This window comes from Seriola dumerili, unplaced genomic scaffold, assembly GCF_002260705.1.
Source record: "Seriola dumerili isolate Sdu_G_001 unplaced genomic scaffold, Sdu_1.0 BDQW01001299.1, whole genome shotgun sequence".
NCBI lineage: Eukaryota > Metazoa > Chordata > Actinopteri > Carangiformes > Carangidae > Seriola > Seriola dumerili.
This window is the reverse complement of record NW_019175554.1, coordinates 3650840-3678809: the sequence shown is the minus strand read 5'-3', so window position 1 is coordinate 3678809 and position 27970 is coordinate 3650840. Positions and strand designations below refer to the sequence as shown.

Sequence of the window (27970 nt, the reverse complement as noted above, 5' to 3'; positions counted from 1 at the left end):
TAGCTACTGAGAGTGCCAGTTATTTCTGTTGGTTTCCTCCTACCTCTGTGGCCACACCAGATTTGGACAAAAAGAAACTAAACATGAAATTAAGTGCAAGGCAAAATAATAAATGGAATTTTAAAAGGTACAATTGAAAAGCCCTTTAAAATATGTTTTGCACGGCCATCTAAAAATTCATATTTTGATTTTAATATTAAAGGAGCTATTTGTGGGTTTTGCTATTCCTACATAGCCAATGTTAGCATTAACAGCTGTTTACTTACCAGTCAAAAAGAAACATTGTGAGTTCAGCATCAAACGTCATTCCTTTACTGCCAAGAGCTGTCTCCAGCAGTGGAAAGCAACACCAATGTTAACTCTTGTCTCTATCACATCTTTTCTTGTGCTGAAGTTAGCACGCTAACCAGATAGCCCCAGCCCTTCGCGTAACTTTATGACAGCAACTCACTGCAGCCTTCAATCTGCCTTGAAGATGTAGCGCTGTGCAGAGGGTGTATTATAACCTCTTGCATTATAAAGACAATGATGGCTGAAGCTCTCGTCATGCGACTATCACCACCACCTGCTCCCGGCAAGAAACCATGTTCTTGACAGAGTAAACTTACAAATAGCTCCTTTAACAAAAGAACAAAAATATGTTTTAATTGGCACAAATTACATATAATTATTTATAATGTTTTTTAAATGTTGAAATGTTGAAACAAACTGATTATATTTAAGAACTGGAAACTTTGTTAATTATTTTGTTGTCACACTGTAAGCTATAGTTAAAAAAACAAAGTATTAAAAGTTATAAGCTATTTTTTAATTCACAACTCAGTTTCATAAAATTGATATTAGAAGAGGTTGAAGATGAATCTGTAATAATCACAGCAGCTGAACGGAAACTTATCTCTTGAACCAGTGTGGTGTAATAAAAGTCATATAGTTGCCTGCATTTGGCCTTACAGTACACTGTAGCTCTGAGTGAAATAAAACACAAATCAATGTTGTGCAATTCTACTAATCACCAGAGAACACACAACAGCAGTCATTTAATTTAGTCTGACTGCTGACTTAATTTCCGAGCCAACTGAATTAGCTATAACCAATATGTTATTAATATCAGTTGTTAGAGTGAAGATGATATGTTTCTGTAGAAGCCAAAGAATAAAATCAAAGAAGGGCTGTGGATAGGCGCGTATGACAGGTCAAATGAGGTGCCATGAACTAATACTGAACTCTGTAATGACAGTCATTTCTGTGTGTACAACACCCTACACCCAGGCAGTGTGAATGTGTGGCAGAGTGTGACAGGACATTATGTTGTGAGAGAGAGATATGATAGACTTCCAGACACACCCTGTAGCATCCCAAGCCTAGCAGGGAAAATTAATTAAGCCTTAATAACAGTGGTTTGTGCTCGGTATCCAGACGCAGGGAGCTATTAAGATGATAAGCACTCTGCAGCAGGATTTGCACATGTTGACTGACCTTTATCAGTTTCATAGCAGAGCACTGCAGCAGCCTCGCTCAGCTTCATTTCCCTGACATTTGCGAAGGAATTATCTCTCCAAGGAGTTACTGTGAGATTCCACTTTCATTCAGTGTGGAAATTAGGGAATCCATCCAAACACATTTTCAATCTGGCCTTTCCCCATCATTGCACTCATTCGCTACTATCATCATCTTCATTGTTTACAACTGCAGAAACTCCAAGCTGAATTGACAGCACGGCACATTGATTAAAGCTCTACTGGACCACAGCTATGTCTATGCATGTATGTACATTAGTCTAAAACAGCATCAATGAAACAGGAAAACCCTGGTCCATGCTGAGCTTTTATGGAGCTTGCAGTCATCCAGCAAACCACTCAAGCAGAACTGGGCAAAGACAGGCAAAGACAAACAGGGCTCAAACAGGCCCAATGCAGAGCAGAAACAGGTGCAAAGATTTGCCAGTGTCCAAGCCACCCTCACACAGAGGGTTTGGCAGAAATTGAAAGAGCTGTCACATTATTAACATTCAACACACACAAACTTCTGACACAGCACAGTTCAGTACAGTCCGAATGGTCCTTCAGGCCATGCTGTTCCAAAACATAAGCAAGGCGACAGCCAATTACACTGCAGTGAATTCAAGAAAGGCCGGTGTTGGGCCAATAATACAGAATTAGGATGCAGGGAAACACTACCAACCCTCCAATCCAATTCTGAATAAGAACCCACTCTCTGAATGAAAATGTTGATATTGCTATTTTTGGTCTGGGAACAGAAGCCTTTTGTCAAAAATAGGTGTTGACCATCAGTTATGTCTCATTTCATGCATTCATGTCAATTCAAAGTTATATTTTTCAAACTCTTAGGATATGGTAAAAAAAAAGAAAAAGACTAATGGATGCTTAACTCCATTGTACAAACTCAGGCGCCACAGAGAGACAAAAGCCCATATAAATATCTTGCACACAAGAAGGTTTGCTCATGGTTGCACTGTTATAAACTTGTTATAACCTGAAATTGTTCTGGTAACTGCCTGCAGCGAGAGAGAAAATAGCTTTAGCAAGAGAGGGATACATACAGGACTGTGGGCACATCAGCACTTCTTTTGCTCTATTGGCACAAATTTAGCTGACTGATAAATATTTATAAAGGGTGATTTGGAGTAATTCATCAAAGAAATTGTGGTTTTATAACGCCTCCAACCATGACAATAAAATGACTTCCAAAAGCACTTATCTGAGGGATCAATAGCAGCAGGGATATGCTGCAACAAAGAAAAAAAAGTTAGAGAGTTTTCTGGAGCGAGAATTGCTCAGGGGAATAAATCAATGAAGGAACCCTGCAGCTTTAGGTCAATATTTAATACCATAGATTTATCCCGCACCTTACTGACTGAATAATGATCCAGAGCAACCAGAAGTCATCTTTATTTCTTCTTTTTATTTGTGCAATCATGAATCATTATAATCTGAAGTGTGTGTGTGTGTGTGTGTGTGTGTGTGTGTGTGTGTTATAGGGAATACTGGGGACACTGGATGTCTACACACCAGACAAAATCAGTGAAAGAGGCTAATGTCAATGTTCTCAGTGAGGGGGAGTGGGCTACTCTTGCTGCATCGATGCATTTAGAATTAATCAGATAAAACTGATGTATGTTAAAGGTGCCACTTTGTAGAAAGTGAATCATAAGAGAGGCGCTGAGCGTCTCTTCTAATTGGCTGACCAATCTTGCTAGAACTCCAGAGAGAAGCCTGAGAGAGGAGATGTAAACTATACTGACATGGGTCTTGGTACTTAAAACCACAAATATATCTTCCCATGGATATTAAAACTTCAAAACATTGGAAAAGTGCAAAATATGGGACCTTAAATACAGAAACCCTGCCTTGCGTAATTCTGAACATCGCAGCGGCATAGCTGGTTTGAAAGTTCTGACATCTGATCTAGTTTGGCAGATCTCATCTTGGGGCACTGAAAAGCTGCAGGAGAGAAGATTTTGCAAAGCAATTATCTCTTACCAAGAAAAAAACAGACAATCAGCAAAAACATCACATACCTGACAGTGCAAAAGAGATGATAGACACAGATTGCAAAGCACAACAGAGGATTATGTTAGTCTGTAGCCCTTACTTGCACATGGATTTTATCAGTGTAGTTCATCTACTGATGACAAATTATCTAATAAACACAGCATCTTAAAAGGTTTGATCAATCAGACAAAGCGATAAGCTGACAGAAAACTAATCAAATCTTCCTCCTCTACTCTGAACCAAATGAAATGACAATATCCAATGCCTCTTTTCCCTCCCACCACAGTCTTTCCTCCACTGAACATCAATAGGGAGGGTTCAGAGGCATTCTGCTCTCTTTCCCCAACACACACACAAATATATACAGACAACATAAGCCACTTGCCTTGGGAAATCACAGGTTAATGAGAAGTAACATGATGACCTCTGACCTCTGTTCTCCAGAGGTTCCATGAGTGCTATACACAGCATTCAACTGCTGTAGGTCAGAGGGAAATGTAGATAAGTGACACACACTAAAGAAAGGAATTTGACCATGAAAGAGGAAGCATGGGTAGGTCATCACAGCGTACATGGCTGCAAAGTGAAAACAATGCGTCAGCACTCAGCAGGACAAGAGCAACAGCTGCATGTCCTCTGTTAATGTCCACACTGGGTCTGTTAGGCTCCAGTTCTATGACAGAGCAAAGCAGTTACTGTGCTGTTCAGTGCACAATACAGCAAGGATTCACCCAGAGAAAAGTAGGTGGGAATGAGCAGGTTTTTAAGCTTTTCTATGGCCATGGGAACATGAGAACATGTAAAAGAACCAGAAATGTCTCACCTATGTTACAGGGTTTTCCTTCTTTGTCTGTCACCTACACATAATAATACACTGTAGTACCCAAGTAACCAAAATCACGCTTAAAGCATGCGCATGTTATCATCTTAAAAGCTTATTTACTGCAGTAGCACAACAAACTGAACAAAGAATATGTGTGCTATTAATATCATCACACAAACTTGCTTTCATAAGCTGTGATACCGAACCGGCTCTACATACTGAAAATATGAGATTTCAAATTGGACTTGACAGCAAAGACTGCACTATGGTAGATGGGAGATGCTACATAAAAATTTGACAAGAGGAACCAGGAGAGGTATTTTACACAGCTGAGACATTTATGGTAAAAATATAATGTTAATCTTGAATTGTGTCCAAGTGGGGTACAATTCTGCATTTACAGGGGCATTTAAAGAACAGGAGCTTGTGTATAATAAGGCAAAAAGACAGGGTCCCAAAAAGGGGGAGCATATATGACAATGATGATGGTAGAGGCAATTAGTTTGTGATGAAGATGCTTATCATAAAGATACACTATGGGTGAAATGTACACATAATGCTCCTGGCTGAATTCTACTGGTACCCTTGTTGTCATATCACCAGTGCCCCCTTGCAGTGCCTGTGCTGATCATCTTTTTAACTCCTGCTGCTGTTTATCTTATAGAAGAGATGATCCTGATGGTGTACTGCATGGGGTGTCAAATTTCTCAAGGACATTAAATTCCTATGAATGTGTGTACTCCACCATCCATTGAACAGAGAGCTCTAATCTGTCTCCACTATCTGATCTTTGCAGCAGATGAACATCTGCAAGTACGCTGTAGCTATGTGATACGCAAGCTAGTCAGCTTGGCAGTCAGTCCAGGGAAGGCAGATTGAGGTCTGGGTCCAAGCAAATGACTCCAGGTCAGGTAAAACGAAGCCACTACTGATGAAGGAGATCTCGACCCACTCTGTCTCTCAAGTGGAAAAACCTTGACGAAAATGAGGCATGGACAGCAACATCTGGTACATCAGGCTGGATGATCATTCTGCAACGGTTCCTAATCAGAATGAATGTAATCAAATGCATGTAATTACGTTCCATCTCAACCCAACATTATTTCTTGTCTTGTCTTTCTGACACTGACACACACTCCTCTATTACTGACATAATGGAATGATGGGCAGGCAGACAGGCATCCAAGATCATTCCACTGCATCTTCATTGTAGAACATTTCCAGAATGTAACTGGGATATGTGATATGATGCTGCAATTTTCTTCAGTCAGCCATTCAGATGGGCTGGGGCACAGTCTTCATTTGCCAGTCTAATGAGGTGAGACTTGTCTGAGACTGCTATAAACCTCGACTATCACAACCATCAAACAAAATGAACCTTTCAATTCTACTCATTCTACTCTAATAATTAAAACAAATATTAAGTATGATGACTGCAGATTTTTGCCTGTGGCTAAAGAACACCGAACTAGAGCATCTGCTTGAGTGTTGCATACTGAGTCTCAGCAGCTAAACACAAAGTCCAACCCACAGTGCAAAGCCAAACCCAGCTAAATGCTTAGCTGTGCAATGTAGGACAGAAGGGGATGTTAAGTGTGGGAGAATGTTAAAGCTGAAAAATCTCTGGCAGTGCTGTCATGTGTAACTAAACGAACCAAAACCAAGAAGAGATTTTGCTGTAATAACAGAGCACAACAAAATTTTAATGCTGTCGAATAATCTCTTCCATTGGCAAAAATGTTACCATTATCTAAAAATAGCCAGTTCAAGTTTTAAGAAAACATACCAATGACATTTGGTCACTGGTATGTTTTCTGGGAACTGGGAACTAAACTTTAAGTACACCCCCAAGAAAGAGACTTAAGTAGTAATTCATTTGAATTTGACCGACTCACCCTTGAATCCCCTCAGGAAGCTCCAACCATGTGTAGGGTTGGCTTAACAAGCAAAACGATCATTGCACTGTCAGCAGAATTAAAATTAAGAACATTAAAGAGCCTAAGGTTCTGAAAAATAACAAAGAAAGAATCAAACAAGATACAGAGATGTCAGGTCCCCCATTCCCTCTACTCAAACTCAATGTCCTTATCCACAAGCTCCAATCTGGGTAATTTATAAACCAAAACACAGCAGTGCATAATAGCGGCAATGAGTCATTCTGGACCCAAGTCTGTCCGGGCAGAAAGATTTATTTTCTCCCAGGTCAGATACATCCTGTACACACCCCATATTTCCATCTAATTTCAACCAAAACACAGAGCATCACAGCATTCAAGAGAAGAGAAACAGAGCACTATATCACATCAAGACCGCCTATTGAGGGGAGCTCAATCCAACACTGGCAGATTCGGTTGTGCTAATATGTTTGCCATCAGATGATGTACGAAGTGTTACATGATGTCAGGGAGTTATCATGCTATTTATTAGGTAATGTATTAAATTGGGACACCACATTTGGTTGAAATGGTAACTTTTGGTGTAACTGTTGAAGAGAGCAACTGCAGAATTTTTTCAGGCGTACTTTACACTTTTCTCATCTTATTCCATGTATGTAAGTAACCTTGAGGATATCAATTAAAAGCAAAAGTTAAAAGTCTAGCTCCAACGACCTTGTCAAATTTACGAGAGCCGAGAAGAAGAATGGAGCAGAAAGGAGAGGAGAGGAGGCCGGAGAGAATTCTGGGAAAACAGGCTCTATATCATACTTCCACTTAACTGCATTTGTCATTGACAGTCATTCAAAGAACACTGTCAGAACTGTCAGAGCATCCTGTCTATGATAAAACTGATTCTGCCTTTGTAATGGAGTTGGTGCATAACTGCACAGCCTCTTAGCTAGCTTCCTACAAGCTGCATGTGTACACCCATGTCAAGTGCCTACTTATGCTGCAGGTTATTGCTTAACAGAGAATTTATTGTGAGGCAGCCTGAATCCTGGAGTAATTCTGCAGCACAGATTGCAGTCAGAGATGACAGCTTCAGAATAAAACAATAAATCAGTCTCAGCAGTAATTTTTTTTAAAGCTAAGAATGTAGAATTACACTGACAGTCAGCTTTTCCTTTTTGATCAAAGACCATCATTTTCCTAGTCACTACCCGTAAAGCCAGAAAAGCAGAACAAGACAAGGCATTCACTTCATCAAAAGTCTAAGCATTGTGCAGCAGAATGCCTTATATCTGTGAGTCAGCACTGCTCACTAGACTTAGCATCAAAACCTAAGTAGCCACATGCACCTTCCAAATGCAGTCATCACTCATAACGAACAGATACAACACATAGAGCAAGTGTATCAAAACAAAAATGGCCTACCTGCAGGTTATCAATGGAAGTCCCATGCAGCAGCAGTTATCATTTAGATTTGACTAACTAGCTAAAAAGAGCTACCTGCTCCCTGAGGTTTAACAGCACCAAATGAATGATCTGACCTGAATGATTCTACTAAAGTAAGTCAATCTGTCATACTACACACAAATTTCCCTGAGCACATACACACACGGGCACAAATTGCATATGTTTGCAGTCAGATTATCTGTTTGATCTCTGATCCCCATAATCCTGCAACATCAAAAATAAATCAAACATGAAAAAATACTCAAATTGTAACAGTGGGTCATGGCAAAAATAGGCAGAGCATCTTTGAGATAATCTAAATACAGTATGTTTGAACAAGAAACCATATGACTAGATCTGATTAAACAGCAAAAAACTCCAGTTCACCTTTTGGTGTTATTAAAACAAAAATCCAAAATGCGTACCATCTGCAAATCATACATGACTAATATATTGCAGCTCTGGTACTTTGCTTGGCTAAACAGTAACAGAATGTCGTAATTAATGGATCTGGTGTCCACCCAATAATTCATTTAAAAATTATGGTTGATAGGCTAGTAGGTATTTAGCTACTTGGCTAGATGACTAGGTGGGTATGTAGCTTGTTAGACAGCTTTGATTGCATTATATATGTGGGTGTAATGGCACAAGAAGGTGTAGAAGCTGCAGGTAAATTGTCTAATGAGACCCAGCACACAAATGAACATGGCAGAGCAGCTAATTCTGTTGTCATGGGAGGATCAACATCAATATGCTCTTGGGAAAACAGATCTGTAAGAGCTAGATGTCAGAGTAATTAAGATCAGTAAGATCAAACACAACTGTTCTCATCTATGTCCTCTTTAAATATAAAGGAATTATATTGTTACATATTAAATTAATAACATAACAAATAGTAGACACCCATCCCACGGCAAAGCATGATATTACACAGTGTCATGCTATCATCCTCTTTACCATATGCTCTTCATAACAGAGAGAAACAAAACAGGACAGGTGTAGTTGGATTTCATTGTATCCATACGGATTACATTATCTAAACCAGGGTAATCCCTGTTTTCCAATACCATTTCATGAAAGCCATGTCACTTGCCAGTGCTTTTGTCCAAAAGCACAGGAGCAGATCAACAGCCACTGGATCCCCTAACAATCGGATTCAGTCTAAATCCCTTACACAATCATGTCATGCAGGCATTATTATGTCATCCCACCGCTAAATACCCTTTTCCTACTCCCAATGCTTGTCCACCACACACCCAACAAAAAAAACAAAAAAACACAAAGATTTGCCTCAACATTGGGTAGCTTTTGTCAGCAAGATGACAGCAGAGGAATGTATCAAATTATCCAACTGCTGAAAAATGCACTGCAAAGAATACTAAGACAAATCTCCTGGTCAGAACTTTGATTAGATTACATTACTCTGGATTTGGTAAAGTAGCAAATGATAACGTCATCAAATTTGAGCAAAAATACAGAAGCCACTGAATAAGACAAATTTGATTAGCCTGGTAAATTTTGCTGCAGAGAATCTTTGTCCTGAGGGTGTCTGAACTTTTATAGCGCAGTGTACTTTACTGCAGTGTTTGCTTCACTGTTATCAGCAGAGGAAAACAAAGATATTTCTGACTGATCACCTAGAATGGCAAATATCTTTTCACTCACAATCCATTCTTTGCAGAACATGCAGACACTGTGTGTGTGTGTGTGTGTGTGTGTGTGTGTGTGTGTGTGTGTGTGTGTGTGTGTGTGTGCGATATCTGTTCTCTCCTCAGTTAACTGTGTCCAGACTGGCTCCAGGCTTGGCGGGCCCTCTCTCCTGCAGTTCTCATTACAGAAACTGAGCAGACACACAGCACAGAGCAAAAGCAAAAGCAGCCACTGAACACACTCCCACTGGGGAGTTACACCACAGTGATTGAAAGGGTTAAGACAACACCGCTACTCCATGACTGCAACGCTCAGTGGAAATGAACAACACACAGTCACCACACACAGATGCCCCAGTGTCCCAAAAAAGACACATCTACAAGGATACAAGCTGATTGTTGTCTGGACTGCAACAGCAGGGCCAGCACTATAAACAGTAATGTCCTTGACTGACTGACTGACTGACTGACTGAGTAATTGTAATAGTGAGTGATGACGTTACACCATTGGTCAGCAGAATGCCACGTGACTGAGGGATAAGTTTGCACCATTGGATGGCCAGCCAAGTGTTTCCTCATTGGTCGTTGCTCTTTAAAAATGATTTGGTGCAAACAAACAGTGTTGCCAACTTAGTGCCTTTGTCACTAGATTTCCCGACTTTTCAGACCCTTTTACTGACTTCAGTTAAACAACTAGAGACAAATCTAGCAACATGTTCAGCAAACCGTAGCTACTTTCTGTAAAAGATAGTCACCAGTATTGCCCCGAGAGCACAAGGTCGGGCTTTCCCTCTGCGGACACACTTCTCTGTGCTGACCGCATGGCAGCTGATGTGACGGATATGAATGTGAATTCATACTTGTTCCATTGTCTGACATCAGAAACAGAAACATGTAACATATTAAAATACTGCATATGTGAGCACAGAGAGTAGGAGAGAAGCAAACAGCTAAAGGGCTGCAACCAGCTGACACTAGGCAGAATGCAAATAGCCGACAACATGGTCCAGTCATATACTAGGTTTTGACCTCGTCTTGTTTCGAATGTCCTTGTCTTGTTATATTATGCGGTTTAATAACTGTGTTGATGGCTTTACGGCTGTTCTGCGTAAACGTGCTGTGCACAAAGCTATCAGGTGCTTATTTCACAATCTGTTCCCTCTAAAGTGCCTATTTATCCTCTGGTATTTCCCTACTTAGATTGCTATAGAGCCATTTTTCCAAACAGAAGTGAACATGAACACCTGACACCTGATCACTCCATTGCACGATTAGATATCAAATAATGGTTATTTTAACATAATACACAGAGTTGCAAAAATTATAAAAACTGATCTAATTGTTTAGTTGATGCCCACTACCATCTGCCCCTCTTGGTTACTAAAGCACATAGGCTATCACATTATCATTATATAGAGGAAGTCAAACAGATGGATTAAATAAATTAGGTGAGGTTCCACTTGGCTGACAGAGGGTAACTGAATTTAGAGGCTATTTTTATCTCTCTGTGTCCTGTGAGTGGGAGAGCTTGTAGAGACTTAGCAGGCTTATTAAGTCAGGCACCAGTGGAGGAAGGTAGGCCACATCTGGTGCATAGCTCTAAAACTCTAGCTGGCCAGCAAGATGGAGATTTTACCAGAACAGTCCCCTCCCTGGAATTTCTATCCCACTCACAGAGGCTGATCTAAATCACAACCTTGGGAATTTAAAAGGTCACGGTCTTAATACACAGAGAATGTACTCCCTTTTCAAATACCTCAACCTTCTGTTAGGTATCATTATTATGTCTATTCTTAGAAGTATCAAGTCTCCCTGGAAATGTGCAGAATTTCTGTAGTTAAGGCGAGGTCAACTGCTCTCTCTCTACTATTTCCCCTCTATCCATGGGTATTCTGTCCCCTGCACCAAATTTAGGCGCATCATTTTTCAGACTGAGGTGGTCCAGCCATTCAAAGCCAAACGTAACAAAGATATGACCTCTATATCAGCATACAAATGAAGCTTTGTGGCTTTTGGCCACATTTCACCCTATGGCCGAGGGATGAAAGGAGAAGGATGAGCTGGATTGGGTGTGACTGGACTGTACTTAACATTACTGGAACTGACTAGGTGAACTAAGTCAAATCAGATGTTATCCAACACCCTGAGTAGAAGCTAAATCTACATTACATTACTACATTACATAATCTATTAAAACAGACCAGCACACGTGACAGGGAAAACCCACAAGAGGCTCATTGATGTTGGGTTAGCATGAGATAGGCTATACATGTAGCTATATATCCTGCAATATAAGATTGATTCAATTAGTTGGCCCACAATGTCAACCACTGTTATCTGCTGTTCATAGGTGAAATTTTGCGGTCTGGTGTTTACAGCCCACAGAGCACAGCAGGAGGGCTGACCGATGAGGGAGCACATGTAGGAATGATAAATAGACTAAGTAACCTTATCGCTGCGGCTGAGATCGAGACCTGGACCGAATCATAATAAGCTTAATATCTTTTGCATGGATCTGTGAATGGTTGGATCTGTGGCACGGTTTTCATGTCACAACTCTATTAAAATTGACAGAATTTAAGGAAGGACCAGCTTAAAAACTGTAGATTACCAGTTGAGATACCTGGAAATTTGACGATAATTGAACGGGTAAATCTCTGAATTTCGAACCATGTTAATGTATAGCAGGCCATGTTCAGTTCACTTTGATGCTTATAAGTGAAATTTCAACATCTATGTTAACATACATACACTTAAGAGAGCTCACAGTGGTGTTGCTTAAGTCAGTGATATAAACGACATACATTTCAGCAAAAAGACAACAAAATAGTCCATCAGTGCATGGAAAAGTGTAATATTAGCAAATGTGGCACTGTATGTAAAGTATATATCTTTGAGTCTGTGTGTGTGTGTGTGTGTGTGTGTGTGTGTGTGTATGTGTGTGTGTGTGTGTGTGGGATGGGCCCTGATGGTAGCTGTGCCTATGACTGAGAAGCAAACCCATGTAAACACTCACATTCCTTTAGGAAATGTATCTCACTGAGAGGTGGGGAGGACTGCATCAAACCTTCTTTACAGTCTAACCAATGGAGACATCCTACATTAACCATGTATATCATAATCAGCCCGAGAGATCACGGTTCTGCTGACATCAACAAAGCGGTCAGTGACCTGTGATCATGAGGCACTGCAGTGAGCATCTCCTTCTCCTCCTCCCTCTCATTCCTCTAAAGGCTGCTCCATTAGTACACTGTGTATTGATATACACATTCCCCAAAGACAAGCCGAAGGTTTGTGAAGACAAAACAGCCATCAGTCTTTTCTGCCACAAAAACAGACAAGAGACACTTTTCAGCATGCATGTAAATTCTCCTGCCTGCACATATACTTAACAGCATGCAAGCCAAAGCACTTTGTCTCCTGCAGCTGCTGGAGAGCTTTAGCAGACACACCTCCTGAGTAGCTACGTAGCATTACAATCCCACATACGTGTTGGGAGAGGGGCTCGGATACACACCTGTGAGTCGCCCGATACACTGGCTGCCTCTTGTAAGGGACATGTAAGGCTGACTGTCTTGGTTGGCCCAACATGTTAGCCGCAGGTCTGTGATTTGCTGTGCTCTGCTCTGCTCTTCTCAGTAGTGCCTGTATGTGTGTGTGTGTACTCCTCTCAGCTGGGAGTGCTGCTGTTGCTGACGTCCTCTGCTGAGCACCGTGGCGTCGATTCATTCAAAACATCCTCTTTCCCGCCTCTCTTGTGTTGGGCTGCTGAGGTGGAGCTAAAAATGCATGCAATCACTGAACTGTCCCCTCACCACGAGCATTAGGCTCATGATGGATATTATTAAAGCCATCCAACCTTACCAATACATCATGTAAGAGGCCCCAAAGCAAGAAGCGAAACCACAGCTACAAAGCATTAGCCATATTCCACATAATCATATTCTCTTCTCTCACATTCCCCCCATGTAGTGGTATTCTTTCTCTCCTAAACTCTGTGCTCTCTTCTAATGTATGCATTCCTCAGCGCAGCTCTGCCGTTAGAGCACTTCCCTGAACAGGACGCCTTCTCTCCTCCATTCCCTCTGCAGTCATGCAGGCAATACACAGCATGCACAGCGAACAAGGAGGGAAGGGAGGAAGGAGGAATGAAGGAAGAGGAATTACAGTAGTGCGCAATGAAAAAAAGAGTGATGGATAGAAAGAGAGAGAGTGCATTGCAACTTAAACATTAAACTTTACTTGTAATGATAGATAATTGTATAAAGTATAAATTATGTGCTGATCTTGATAACGCTTAAGACTATTTTGGCAGTCTGTATGCAAATTATTTTCATTTGGTATCATTTGGTTCATTTTGTATGAGTTTTATGAGTTTATGAGTGCAAAGATTATCTCCAAGGATGTGCAGAGATGATCTCAGAGGTAACAGCTCTTACATTTCCACTGGACATTGCATCCAACAATAACATCTCAACTAAAGAATTTAGTAATTTCACTATGCAGGATGACTGATGAATGCTGCAACAACCAGATCAGATGAAGGGGAGAGAGTGCGAGTTGGGGAGACATCAGATGACATGAGAAATGGAAGGGAAGACTGGGCTATGACCCAACAGCTGTGGAGAGTGATGACTCTGCCATGCCACAAATGCCTTCTATCAGCCAATAAAGAGAGCGGGGGGTCCAGGTGAAAAATGTTTTCTGTACCAGCTAAGGATTCAGGAAGTCAACTCACATATCAAACTGACAGTACCTGCATACATATACACACGCACAAACATGCAGGTAATGCATCCAGCTGCTGTTGCCCTCATCCCCTGAGCGTCATCCTCTGCTGCTCTTTCTCATCCATCTACACTCTCCTTCACATCTCATTAGCATACCCCAGGAGTTGAAGGCACTCGTACTGCAAGTAAAGACCTCTTCAATGCTGTGGAGATTATACCAGGCTGACAGATCTCTGGGCCTAACCACCAACAATGGCCATTTGAGTTGTCCATTAGCCCTCTATTACAGTAACTCATTTCACTGCAAAATCTGCACCATGCACATCATTCAAATGTGGAACAGCTGTACACGGGCAAAGAACTGAACAGGCAGACAACAGAACAGTTCCAACGTTTCTGCAATAAAGAGATGATGTGTATAATAACGCTTTTTCTAATTTGATCAAATAAGGGTGTATAATAAGCAAATATTTGTAATTACTTGTAAACTGTAAAACTGTGTTACTTTGTTACTTTCCATCAGTCAGTGACGAAAAGTAACAAAGCACATTTGCTCAAATAATGCACAAGTACAATTTTAAGGTATTCTTAAGGTACTACTTTACTTGAGCCTTTCACTTCTTTTTATTTATAATTTATCACAATTCAGAGGGAAATATTTTACTATGATTCCACCATACTGGACAAATACACTGTAATTACTAGTTTCCTTGCAGATTTAGGTTTTAGATGAAAAACATGATGAGTTTATAAAATTTCAAAATATAAAATGTGAAGCATTGCTTAAAACTACATAATAGTATATAGAGTAGTAAAATAGTAATAATAACCCTCTAACATATACTGTATATAATAATATTACACGGAGAGGGAGAAAGTTACTCTGCTGCATGACTATTTTGACTTTTGTTATTTTGTTGTTAATACTTACATAAGATTTTGAATACAGGGCTTTTACTTTGAACAGTCTTTTAATAATCACATACACAATATCATGGCCCTCAACAACTTTTATGACAAATATTCTATGATAGAGGTCTAAGAAGCAGAGAACACAACTCCTTATTTATACAGGTACACAAATACTCAGATAAGTAAGAAAATAACACCACAAAGCAATAAAACATTTGAATGGAACCAAATAGAAATACAATTCTTTTGTATTTTTTAAAAGGTGCAATTTAACTGGCTATTCTCCACTTGTAAAACAGGCCATTCAAGATTTTTTCCAAGACAGCAATGTGTGCCATTGTACTGTCTCTGTATAAATCTGCAATAGATTTGTCCCCCGTCTTCTTACTCTATTCAGCATATTCCCAGTATCTGGTAGCTACAGAGTCCTCTCAACCATACATGTTGCTACATTTCTACTTACCAGCCAGTGGTCAGATATGAAAAGCAGGCTCAAATGTCCAAATCTGTCCTCATTCTGAAGACGACCCATAAGGAGCGTCCCTTTCTGTTTTCTTAATGTATATTAACTGAGCCTGTTTAATTGTATGCACAGTGCTAGGTGGGTGTGCAAGAAAGGGCACAAAGAGCAGTGTCAAATAGGAGTATAACTGCTGTTTCAGCCCTCTCTCTCTCTACTCTGGATCACTGAGTAATACTGCATACACTTACAGTACATAGCTCTTCTTAGCTTCTCCAGGGAAGAATAAAATGATAACACTCCATTGTTCTCTCCCTACTTAGAGAATAAAGACAAAGGAAAGGATAAGGGCCTGACTTGCTAAGAAAGTGAAGCTATCACTCTTTCCCATGACCACAGATGAGCAGTGGTCACCTCACTGTGTTGCCCAGTCCCTGTAAAGCGCTGACATTGGTCTCTGATTGCAACCAGAGCTTTCCGGCTCTCCCCAGGTCCCCTTTATCAGATCACATCCCAGTCAGCTAGGGAGAGACGGATGGAGGATGGAGGGCAGACTATAGCTGAGTGGCAAGCTCAGGCTGCTGCAGTGCCGGTTCAATAATCCACAGACAGACAAATAGATAAGAGCAGAGAGCTGAATGAGGGTGGTTTAGGCCGATACGGTCAATATTCATGCTTCACTCTATTGCCTACTTCCACTGTTGTCACCCTGGCTGTGTCAAAGTAAAATAGCAAATGAAGCAATAATAACCCAGTTAACCAGAACCCCATCAAACCAGAAAAGAGGCTTTGCAAATATACCACAGGTGTCTACTTGATAGACTCAGAAAGGCAGGAGATATTGTGAAATAAGTATCCAAAACAAAAGGTAAAACCTTCTGTCAGTCAGTCACATTTATGTTAAACTTTCATACATATATCTACATATATGTTCTTTTCAATATGGCAGGTAGTAGAGACAAGTCTGCACAATAAGAAACACCTGAGTACAAAAATCTATCAATGCATTACCTGTCTTGATTAAAAAAAAATAAAACAGACACAAATGTGAAAATGCATCAAGCTGTCAAGAACACAAAGACTCAACAGCAGTATCTAGTGGCTACATACAGGCTTGACAGCAAACACACTGTACTTGCACCCATTCCACCAGGTCTCAATGATTCACTGACAGATAAGAACATCATCATCATCATTATCATCATCATCATCATCATCATCATCATCATAAGACAAATAGTTGTCACATCTTTGCTGCACAATCCAAGCTTTTTCTCACTATGTAACTTAAGGGTTAGAAGTGAAGACTGATCGCAGCGATCTTAAATTACCAAATCACACAGATTTAGACTAGTGAAAAGGAGTGCAAATCAATCAGATCATGAATAAGAAATTAGCCTTGCATCTATCTCTGCACTAAAGAAAATTAAATTGGATTGGTTTGCGGGAAATCACACAGTTGTGCAGTCAGTGTGTTCAATAAATGCTGCAGTGAGTGAAATTGCCCTAACCACCAGATATGGTCTCACTAGCAGTGGCCAGACCTGCCTTTTCATTTATCTTTTTCATACTCAATATTCCATTAATGAAAACAATCATATTCAGTCAAATAATCCACAATGAGAAACATTTTTCAGAGCTCCTACACTCAATCTACTACTGAACATGAGTTTACTGAAGTGTGAGGTTATTCAGACTTCAGACAATATACCTTAAGGTATATATAGAGAGTAAAACACAAAGCATGATTATTACAAATCTTGTGATCCGTCAATAAATATAAGATTAAGAAGACAAATCTGTACAAAGCTTCAAGGTGCTACGTTGAAAAATAGCTGTGAGTGCATGGCACCATTTCCTGCTATCACAAGACACATAGGGCACAGAGAAAAATCAAGTTAGAGGTCATCTGGTATTTAAAGTTATTTTCTTTTAGGCCAGTTTCTTGTGTGCATATAAGCATAGCCACTGTAGTGATTAATAAGTCATAATACTGTATTTTATGAATTCTCGGTTATGGCCAAAAAGATGTTTTGTGATGGCACAGTGACTTTGACCTTTGACCATTAAATCTCATCAGTTCTTCCTTGAGTCCAAGTGAACATTTGTGCCAAATTTGAAGAAATTCCTTCAAGGCGTTAATGTATATAATGTGTTGATGAGGATGGAACGAACGGAAACAGAGTGCCTCCAGCCACAGTGGTCTCTGGCACGGAGGCATAAAAAAACAGCAATAAGATAAATGAGTTATATAAAAGTCAGGTGCCCATTTAATCACAGATTGAGCAAGACACGATACATTTGAAAGAGTGAGGAGCAAAAACAAAAAAGAAGTAGACTAGTGAAACTACAATTACTGCATCGCGGTTGTATGCCTCTGGCCAACCAGTCAAATTGGTGACAGATGTAAAAAAAAATGCCCTCCAGGCGTTCCTGATATAATAGTTCACAAGAAAGGGATGGACATGAGGTTACAGTGACCTTGATCTTTGACCAGCAAAATATAATCAGTTCATCCTTGAGTCGCAGTGAACTTTTGTACTAAATTTGAAGAAATTCCCTTAAGCAATTCCTGAGATATCGTGTTCACGAGAATGGGATGGACAGACGGACAGACAGATGGGCAGACGGATGGACGCACAGACAGAAGAAAAACCCAAAAACATGCCTCCAGCCTCCATGGCTGTAGCTGGCTCTGAGGCATAAAAGGTTTCATACCTTCTGTTGTACATGCAGCACATAGTTGATAGGTGGCAAGCGCTCAGTAGCCTTTTCAGTGAACTAAGTAAAATACTTTTCACGCAATATCTTAACTTTTACCAGATGGACATGCCTTCACTGAAACCCAAGTGTTTTATCTAAAATCTAAATCTAATCTAAATTTTCTATGGTTGCAGAAACGCAACACTAATACACTATCCTGTATTAGTTTTCCACTGGTGATATGAGCGTCTCACATTTAAATCACCTTTGTATTGCTCATCACTTTTATACCAAACACTGGAATCTGTTGGACAAAATAAAAATGAGTACTTCACAAGAAAGGTTAGGTCTCTGATATGCTCTCTAGAAAGATTTTCTCTTTTTCTATAACATCCATCTTCCTCCTTGCGGCTGCTAACTAATCACTTCTTCTGTCGGCCGTCTGGTGAGATGAGAACAGTGTGGGACCTGCTTCTCTCTGCAGTGGCTCCAGTCACACTGAGGCTCTGACAGAATGCGGCAGAAAGAACTGTCATCTGAATTCAGTCAGAGGGAGGGTATACAAACTCTTTCTTTCCTCCAGAGAGGCAGTGGAAACTACTCAGGTGCAGAGCCTCCTACTTTAACAACATAAAAAGAGTGATAAATCACAAAAAGCAACAAAAACATTTGTTTTCCTATACAAGACATTTAGATTTTTGTCAGCCGTTTGTTTCATGCTACTTCCATTTACATTTACTGTACATTACCATATCATATTACAGCTACCCTGATCATATGAACATTAAATGCCCTTAACCTAACATTTAATTTCACTGTGTAAGACTATTAAACCAGTGTTACCTTGTCTCAATTTGCTTCTCCTCCTTCTCCAAACTGGAGGGTTCCAGCTCAGAAGCCGGCTCTGTTTCATTATCAGCCGAGTCAGTCCCTTGATCAAGGGGCAGGCAACTGCAATAGCAGGTCCCCATCCCAGCTTGGGCATCTCCCCTGCTCTGTTTCTGCTCTGACTCCTGCTCCAGCTCTGACTGGGGAACCTGCTCAAGTTGTCTGGACAGTGACTGACTCATTCTAGATAATGTATATCGCACAGATCACACCTCAGGCCCGCAGCTGATAATGTATTCATTCATTGCAGGTTCCTGGGTTAAATATTGCAAGTCCAAACAAGGCTTGATGGAAAGCTTCCTTTCTATTGTACATCACAAACGTCCACTGTACCACACTCTCAATCTCTTCTTTGTCTTCTCCATCTTTATTCAGTCTACTTTAACCTCTAACTCTATTTGTAGGCCTCAACAGTACAATACAGTATGTATTCTCTAACTGTCACAAGCCTGGTAATAAGTCACTGTGGACATGATATTGACAACACAGCTCCGCTTATGAAAACACTCTGGCCGTGTGAGCATTAGGTGGCCTCAAAAGCTAGAGAAGATATATGCACAAACATGACAGCTGGACACAATTTAAACATGATAAAATTATGACAAATGGTCAACATAAATCACCCTACAAGCCTGAGAGGATTTGATACCTCACCAGCAGCCCATTTTCAATTGCTTTGCCATGAATCCTAATATCAATTTCAGTATCACCGCAGTTGCCACTAAAGACGACGTTAGCATCTTAGCATCTTCACAGGTTTATGGTTTAAGCGTCAAGGCAAAGTTGTGTCTATGCATGTCTGTTGTAGGGAAATGAAGTATTTGTAATATTCCAGGTAGTTTGTGTGTGTGTGAGAAAGAGAGAGCAAGAGAGGGAGAGAAATCGAGTTACTCCACTCTAACCAACACTTTCTCCAGTAAAAAAAGAAAATCAAGAAAATATTCTAGGTGCTATTTTTGTGATGGTGCAAAGACTGGCAAAACAGCACTTGCTATTCTCTTGACCTTGAAATGCAGTTAGCCTGTTCATTCAGTATTTTTATTCCTTGCACAGCATACATGGTGCAATGGTGGAAAGAGAAGCACAACAAGCTCGGACTTCAAATAAAATGAGGCGACACAAGCTAAGATGCAGGTATTCTGTCAAAAAACTAGGACTTTGTTGATGCTGCAATAAGAATGACCAAGGACCACATGTTTTCAGCTCATCATTCATGTGACAATTTGCCAGTTTCATCAGCAAGTACAAATAAAATGCACAATGATGATGCCTCAACCACAGAATAATGTATTATCCCTTTGAATAAAATCTCCAACCAGCAGACACTTTTAAACATAAAAGGAGAAAGTCTTTCTAATTTAACAAAGCATGTCCTGCAACACAGTATAGAAGTACAGTGTTTCTTATTCCTGTCATAGTAATAATGCCCCCCCTCCCAAATCAAACTTCTTTATTTCGCAAAAATAAGGCAGGAGTAATCTGATCCATCCAGATTATGCCCATCAAGAATGACATAACCATTTCAGAGTATCTATTTTCAGCTGAAGGTCACTGTCTCAACAAACAGCTTGAGGGAAAATATAAAAAAGAGAGAGAGTGAACTGTGTTTACACACAAGCTCACTGCAGTCTGCAGAAGTTATATATATATTTTAGCCAACTGACGAATACCATGTCCAGACACTGTATTAATATAAAATCATGGGGAACTACTCGAATTACCACCTCATGGTTGTATGCCTCTGCAAACCAGCCAAGTTGCAGGATTCATTCTTGTTCATTCTCAAGTCCAAGTGAATACTTCTGCTACATGAAATGAAATTCCCTCTGGGTGTTCCTAATATATCGCATTCACAAGATATTAGGTCACAGTGACCTTGACCTTTGTTCCTTTGCCCACCAAAATCTTATCAGTTCATCTTTTGAGTCCAGGTAAATGTTTGTGCTTCAGATATCACATTCAATAGGCCAAAAACATGTTTTGTGAGGTCACAGTATCCTTGACCTTTGACCAGAAAAATCCAATCAATTCATCCTTGAGTCCAAAAAGACATTTGTGCCAAATTTGACGGGATTCAATTGAGGAGTTCCCGAGATACTGCATCCAGAAGGCCAAAACTGTATTTTGTATAAATATCACCCGCATGAGAACGGGACATACCCAAGTATAGACGGACAGACTGTCGCCAGCACAGAGGCATAAAAAGGAAAATATATCTGATGATGATGATGAGTGTCCTGAATGTAACATAATTCAAAATATAGGCCCATTATGGTGCAACATCTGCAAATGTTACACATGTAAATGACAGCTAAATATAGATAGCCCTTTTGACTTTCTGTTTCTTCTCACATAAGAAAATGCACAAAAATTGGAATCATAATGAAGCTTAGTAGCTAATGTAAATGTTAACATGCAGGTGTCTCTGTGGCAAACAGAAACCTGTCAGACAAAAATAAATAACTGAATCAACGAGAGAGGCATAATGCAAATTTTAAAAGCAAAGACCAGATTCAGTAAAAACAACTTCCTGATACAAAGTAAGTAAGAATGTTTAGAATAATAATTTATCCTAGCAAAACTTCAGAAAATTCAGTGGTTCCATTGATGCCTTGGTGTCAATGTCTTTACTTTGTGGTGCTATAGAGTACAAGTGAAAGTTACTCCGCAATTCAAAGGTACATAAACTAGTAAATTGACATTGGTGCTGTTAGAGTCAAGAAATATGGTTCCTACAGCACTCTGTGGGATCCTATAGGGGTAGTTCGACAAGCACAGCTGGCCCTTGTGAACAAGAAAATTGAAGGGCAAATGCAACACAGCCTGCAAGGTGTGCCAAAGCAGTTTCTCACAATAACCAGCAACAACACATATACTTTGAAAGTGTATGAAAGAGTGAAATTACTGAGTATGAGGGCAGCCCTGCACACCTGCACTATATAAATATGTAATTAATATTCGCTCACTGGAGCACACATACAGGAGGAAAGCTGTTTATTAAGTAAAACATCTGTGACAGGAAGTTCCAACTGGATGGACCTAATGACATACCCGTTTCATCCATACCTTCTTGTCTGTACCATCCAAGCATGGTATATACACAATCACTCTCTCAGAAAGCACAATAGATTTATAGATATCAATTTCTATGTTGGTATCCACAGAGGACTGCTCTACTTAAATAGACTGTCAGTGAGGAGTGAAGAGAAGTTCTACCTCATTGCTTTTAATTGATGTTTTTTCAGTCTTCTTTCATTACTTCCCATGGCACTCAACAAAGATTACCAAGCAATGTCAAAGTAAATCTAACAGTAGTCAGTCTCATCTGCAACACTCACTGGTATTTTAGAGTAATGTCAGTGAATTTTGTTAAGGATGAAGTTTGAGGTCATCGTTGCAGTCTTAATCTGAACATTGACCATTTCTGAAGTGGTGAGTTTCCACTCCTTTTTCGCTTCTTTGAAAAATAAAAACTAACTGGGCTGTCTTCCTGCCTGAGTCCAAAGGAGGACCAGTTGGGAACACTTCAAAAGTGTTGTCTGTCAAACAAAACTCATATCTTTAATCCACCAAGTTATCTCACACAGAGTAGCCCTGCACATAGAGAGACGTTCTACCTCACTTTAAAAGTTTAAAAGTCCTGTGACACAATAGGGGCACAATATTCCCAAATAGTTCAAGTTACATACAATTATTTTTCTATGGTAACCCTACAAATACACATTAATATATTTCATGTAAAAGAATCTATAATCTGGGAGGGCAAAGGTCATTTGTGGACTTTAGGGCAAGTTTTTGTCCTATCTTTATTGGCAATAATGTTTTGAACTGTGCAATGAGGTGTGGATTTGCTGTGTCTGCAGAAAAAGAAAGCTTCATTAAGTCAGCCTTAAGATAAGGGCCTGTAGGGATACTAAACTTCTTTTTTATCTATTAAAATGCCCTGCTTCAAAACTACCAAAACATCTCATGGCTAATTAACTCACACTGTCCTGATCAAAAACAGTTAGCTTTAAAAAAAAAAAAAAAAACATAACAAGCAGCAGGAGAATGGGAGGATAAACACTTCTAAAAATCTGAGACAATAATAAAATAGTGATGAGGTTTATCATATGTCATGAGTAAATGAGGTTGAGACAGAAACCCAGCATGCCATTTTTGTGCGAAACCTACGTGAGTTTTTAGTATGGATGTCAAACACTTCTTCCTGGACTGTCCCACAGCATTGTAAGCCCATTCAACAATGTGGACTATGTCCTCAACAGGACACCATTGTACCTCAGTGGGGTCATTTTTTCCCTCAGGGAGCTATAGAATTGCACATTCCCTATGTTCAGTGAGTGCCAGCGATGTGGCAGAGTAAACCTCTCTGAACTCTGTTCTCCTGCTTTTACCTGGGAATTACTTAACACAACCTCCTATGAAAATCTATGAGATTGATTAATCATATAATTTACAATTATTATAGTAATCATATTAATATTCTTAGTCTTTAGTTTACAGGCTGTTAATATTATTTGTATTACCTATATTGAGAATACATTAAGGCTGATGAAATTGTACTTCTATAACTTGAAAAGGATTAAGTTTAACTTAGTTGTGTTGTATTACACAGTATGTTATGCACATCATTGCTACACATATGGATTTTCAGCCTTGTTTTGCTTTCTAGTTGCTTTTATTGATGTACATCCATTAGATGTGTCAACCTCAACACACAGACCTGAACTACAGACCTGCTTCATCTGCAGCATATTATCTTCAGGGATTGAAATGGGATGATTTTGGAAGATGATTTTCAAAGTGGGTCACTTCCTTGAAGATTTGCCAGAAGTATGACAGCCAGAAAGTAACACCCCATTTCAATATGCTGCCACAGATGACAATAGACCTCGCCCATTAGCTTTAACAATGACCTCCTCCAATTTTCGCAGTTTGGTCTATTGATTTGTTAATGATGTGATGAGAGTATATCAGAAGTACAGAGACTAAAATGTTCCATGGAAAAACTGGTCAATTCAAACTATATTTTATCATTTATATATCCTTCTTGGTATGAGCTGAGAGACAGAAAAAAGATGAAACTTACACTTGGAATGTTCTGTACACTGAACATAAAATCAGCAACCATTAATCAGATAGTTCAGGTCTGCAGGCTGCAGGCTGGCCTACAGAACGAGGTGTAAATAAATGTGAGTTTTTCCACACCAGCAGTGTCTGAACAATCCCTTCTTTGTACTGCAACTCGGCTAGATTCCACCATCAACACACAACCAAATCTACCGACTGTTGTCACAGCAGCGTGGACTTCAATCCTGCTTGAGTTTGTTGCTATGTGGTTCCTGGACAGCTAAGAGCACTGATTGCACGGTTTATATCAAAGAACTGACTTGCTTTGTGCTAAAAAATATGATTGTCCATTTCAAGTCTGTTGTTTAAATCAAAATCATTTGAGTATGAGATCAAATTTTTATCAAACAAAAGAACTATGATTTGCAGGAAAATAAACTCACCCTCTGCACTAATGTTGGTTGTCCCTGTGGTATTAATAGCAATTTTAAAATGCTGAGTTGTAGCCAGTTGTAAATTAAAAACTAACATTTGTGATGATTTTAATGGTCTGAAATAAGGTCACAGTGCAAGTTGTCCTGTCCCTTACCAATTTTTCTAATGTCATTTTAAGGAATAATCCCATTCAGCTGGAGCCATCTTCACTGTCTTCTGTGTTTGAGCTTTGCCAGCTAACATTAATAACTACAGTAAAGCATATCTTGCACCAAAGCTGTTAAGATATTCCTGGAGAGTTGGCTGTTTTCGACCTTTAATCTGCCAAACTAAGTCTTGTTTTAAGACCAAAGCAGTAATAAATTAACCTGACCCTTGTATCCACTCTTACAGTTTGAGTGCTAGTGTTAAAAGTCAGGTAAGCTTGAGACAAATGTAGAAACCTGGCATCATCTATGTGTGCAATGAAACGAATAAACCACCAGAGATAAACCCTCTCACAGTGAGAAAATGACAGTACTCCATCACAAGAGAATAATGCTTCAAGAATTAAACAAAGATCAATCAATTAGTCTAACAGCAGTTGAATTGATGCTGTGTTTTAACAACATTTTTGGTATTTCGTAATTATCTATGTACATTTATACCTGGCTAATATATACACCCTTATATTGTGATCATTATTACAGCATTATATCAATTTTAAAATGTTACAATTTACTGTCAAAAATGTTTATAGTCAAAATCACATGAGAAGCTCAAATTTAGGTTCACTTTGAATTTGTAGATTCACCTTGCCATTATTTAGAAATGTTTAATATGAGCCAAGATATTGCCATATTAGGAATTTTCCAAGATACAATCACATCATAAATTAAAACAATCATTAATCATTTTTACTTACTCTGGCAAACACACAATGATTTGACTTTCTTTCACACACCAAAAGAACATGGAAAGATGTCAACTGTGCTCAAGACTCAAGTCTAACGAAACACAACAACAGTCTTGCTTTGTTCCTGTCCACTGGTTGACTCCAAGAAATTAGCCATGGAAAACAAAGACACAAGCGGGGAGCAGGAGAAAAACAGGATCTTTCCACCAAGCCAACTGGGCAGCAAGTAGTCGACTGATTTAACTGCCCTGACATTTAGGCTACCATATATCACACAACTTCACTGTTGCATTGTTCTAGCGCCTTACAGAGAAATAGTGAGTTAACAAGGGAAACAGAAAGACCACCTTTATTCTAAACGCAATATAAGTGTCAGCGACAACAAATTTGTAAGCTGAAACTATTTAATTTGGTTTATTAAAGCCCACATCTTTGGATGCCAGAATATCTTTCGAAGCGCTATGGACATCCATTTGCTGGATTCAGTGCAACCTCGATTCAGAATTTAGAATTTGTAATCAGTGATGAGCTTTATTATTAAAGCAGCTATTATAGTATTATAGTAATTCAGTGATACAAAGTGGTGTCTGCAGAGCACTACGTGTGGTTGAGCAAAGACCTTTTATTAGTAACGATCAACCTCAGAAAGACTGCAACTATGGGGATATAAAACCTCTCCATACAGGCCCTCTGTCTGGAACAAATGGGGCAAACTAAAAGGGCCATGACAAGAGTACGGGTAGTGGAACTACAAAACTTTAAACAGGCTACTGTGGGAGGAGTCACTGTAGTTCACAATGATCCAGCTCCAATGAAGAATTTACGTCTCCACTTGGTTTTACAGTATGCTTTCTGTTTGTTGTTGTTAGCCTGATTTGCTGGATGCTGTTGTGTCCTGCTTTGCCTCATAGTAACCATCTGATATACACTGACAGCGACAGACCAGAATCTACACAAAAACCCACGGTATGAAACACTGCAGATAAAAATGCAAATATAATGCACATAAGCCAGTGTGGTACTGATGGTATGGTGCCTTTCTCTGATTTCAAACCTGAGTCTTACAATTATAATTGTGGGAAGGATGTGAAAATCTGCCAAAAAAAACTTCAGTCTGTGACTTTGGAAATTCTTGTCCTCTCTGTTTCAATAATGCAATCATGCCATTTATCTATGTCACCACATGGTCACACCCCTCTCCTGCAACCTTTACAGTCTCAATCTCTCTCTCTCCCCCTCTCTCTCTTATTGCCACACACACACACACACACACACACACACACACACACCAAGGCTGTACACCTATCTAATGGAGAGAGTAGAGGTCCTGCATGGAGGATGTGAGGAGAATTTTAATAGCCTCTCTCCTGTCCTGCTAGGCACTGCGACTTTCCATTCACAATGCAGGCAGAGATAATTGGTTTCACCTATCAGATGGGACCCCTGTGTGTTCATACATATGTCAGCATCATTACAGCCTACATACATATTTTATATACAATAGTGTGTTTACAGTGCAGCCTTTTTAGTCTAGTTTGAGCGGCAGCGTTAAGACACACACAGTGACAGAAAGGAAACGAAATGAGTTAGAAAAGCAATTTACACGCAGCACTTTAAAACCAAACAACCACCTAATGACATCAAATAGTACACGGTCAAATAACGCAGCAATGTTCATGAGCCACTTACTTGATGAAGTAGCTGGCTCCTTCGTCCGTGAAGCCTTCTTCCCATCCTCTTGGCAAGTCTATAACACGGACAAAAACACACTGAACGACCCACCACAGACAGAAAACACACTGCAGCAAAAAACAAATGTCCCCTTGGTGTCCCACAAATCTGATAATTTGTCGCGTACCTGACCGGATCATGTGTCCCGAGTTAACCGGCTCACCAGTGCGTGGATGTAGCCAAGTAGTGCTATGAGTTTTATCACTGCAAGAAAGACACCTGTTACTGAACCATTATAAAACAACAAAAACCCTCCGCAACGTGTTAACATAATGACTCGTAAAGTATCGAGCGTCGACCACTAAAAGCCACTCACTTAATAAAGAATACCCGGCCATCTCTACAAACTCCATACGACCAGTGGTCAGGTAGGGTGTCCCGTCCGAGAGGTGCCGCCATGATCTCTCGTCTCTGGCTCGGCTTGTCCCCCCTCCCTCCCCTCCTCTCTCCCTCTCTCCGTCTCTCCCTCTCTCCCTCTCTCCAGTCCGCAGACTTTTTTCGAGGGAGCCCAGACAAAACCACCGCTAGGGCTGCATAGTTTTTAAAGGGGAAGAATACCAAACTGGGCGACAGACTCCCCTCCGAGGCTCCTTGAGCAGACGAAAACGAGCTAACCTGTTCCCACGAGCGGCTGGCTGCTAGGTGATTAAAACATAGCTCAGACCTCTACAATGGAAAAGGAAATGAAGCCCACTGCGGAGGAAAGTAAGGTAGCCCCTTAGGTGTAGTAGTAGTGCACTGGATTTAAGCACTGGACCGTTCAGGGCAATGATTTTTGTCATATTAATGAAGCAAAAATTAAGAAAACATGGAGTAATCCTGTAATAATT

At 39.9% G+C, this 27970-nt stretch overlaps 1 protein-coding gene across 1 annotated transcript in view; it reads right to left on the bottom strand.

The window, feature by feature from the left end:
* The window catches only part of LOC111238388 (pleckstrin homology domain-containing family A member 7-like), a 62491-nt gene extending 34952 nt beyond the window's left edge, over window positions 1–27539 (bottom strand). Inside the window, exons 1-3 of the mRNA XM_022767861.1 lie at window positions 27457–27539; window positions 27268–27344; window positions 27099–27156 (exon numbers count right to left, since the gene is read on the bottom strand). Coding sequence (XP_022623582.1) covers window positions 27099–27156; window positions 27268–27344; window positions 27457–27539 — 218 coding nt within the window. The remainder of the gene's footprint in view (window positions 1–27098; window positions 27157–27267; window positions 27345–27456) is intronic.
* Window positions 27540–27970: the final 431 nt, after the last annotated feature.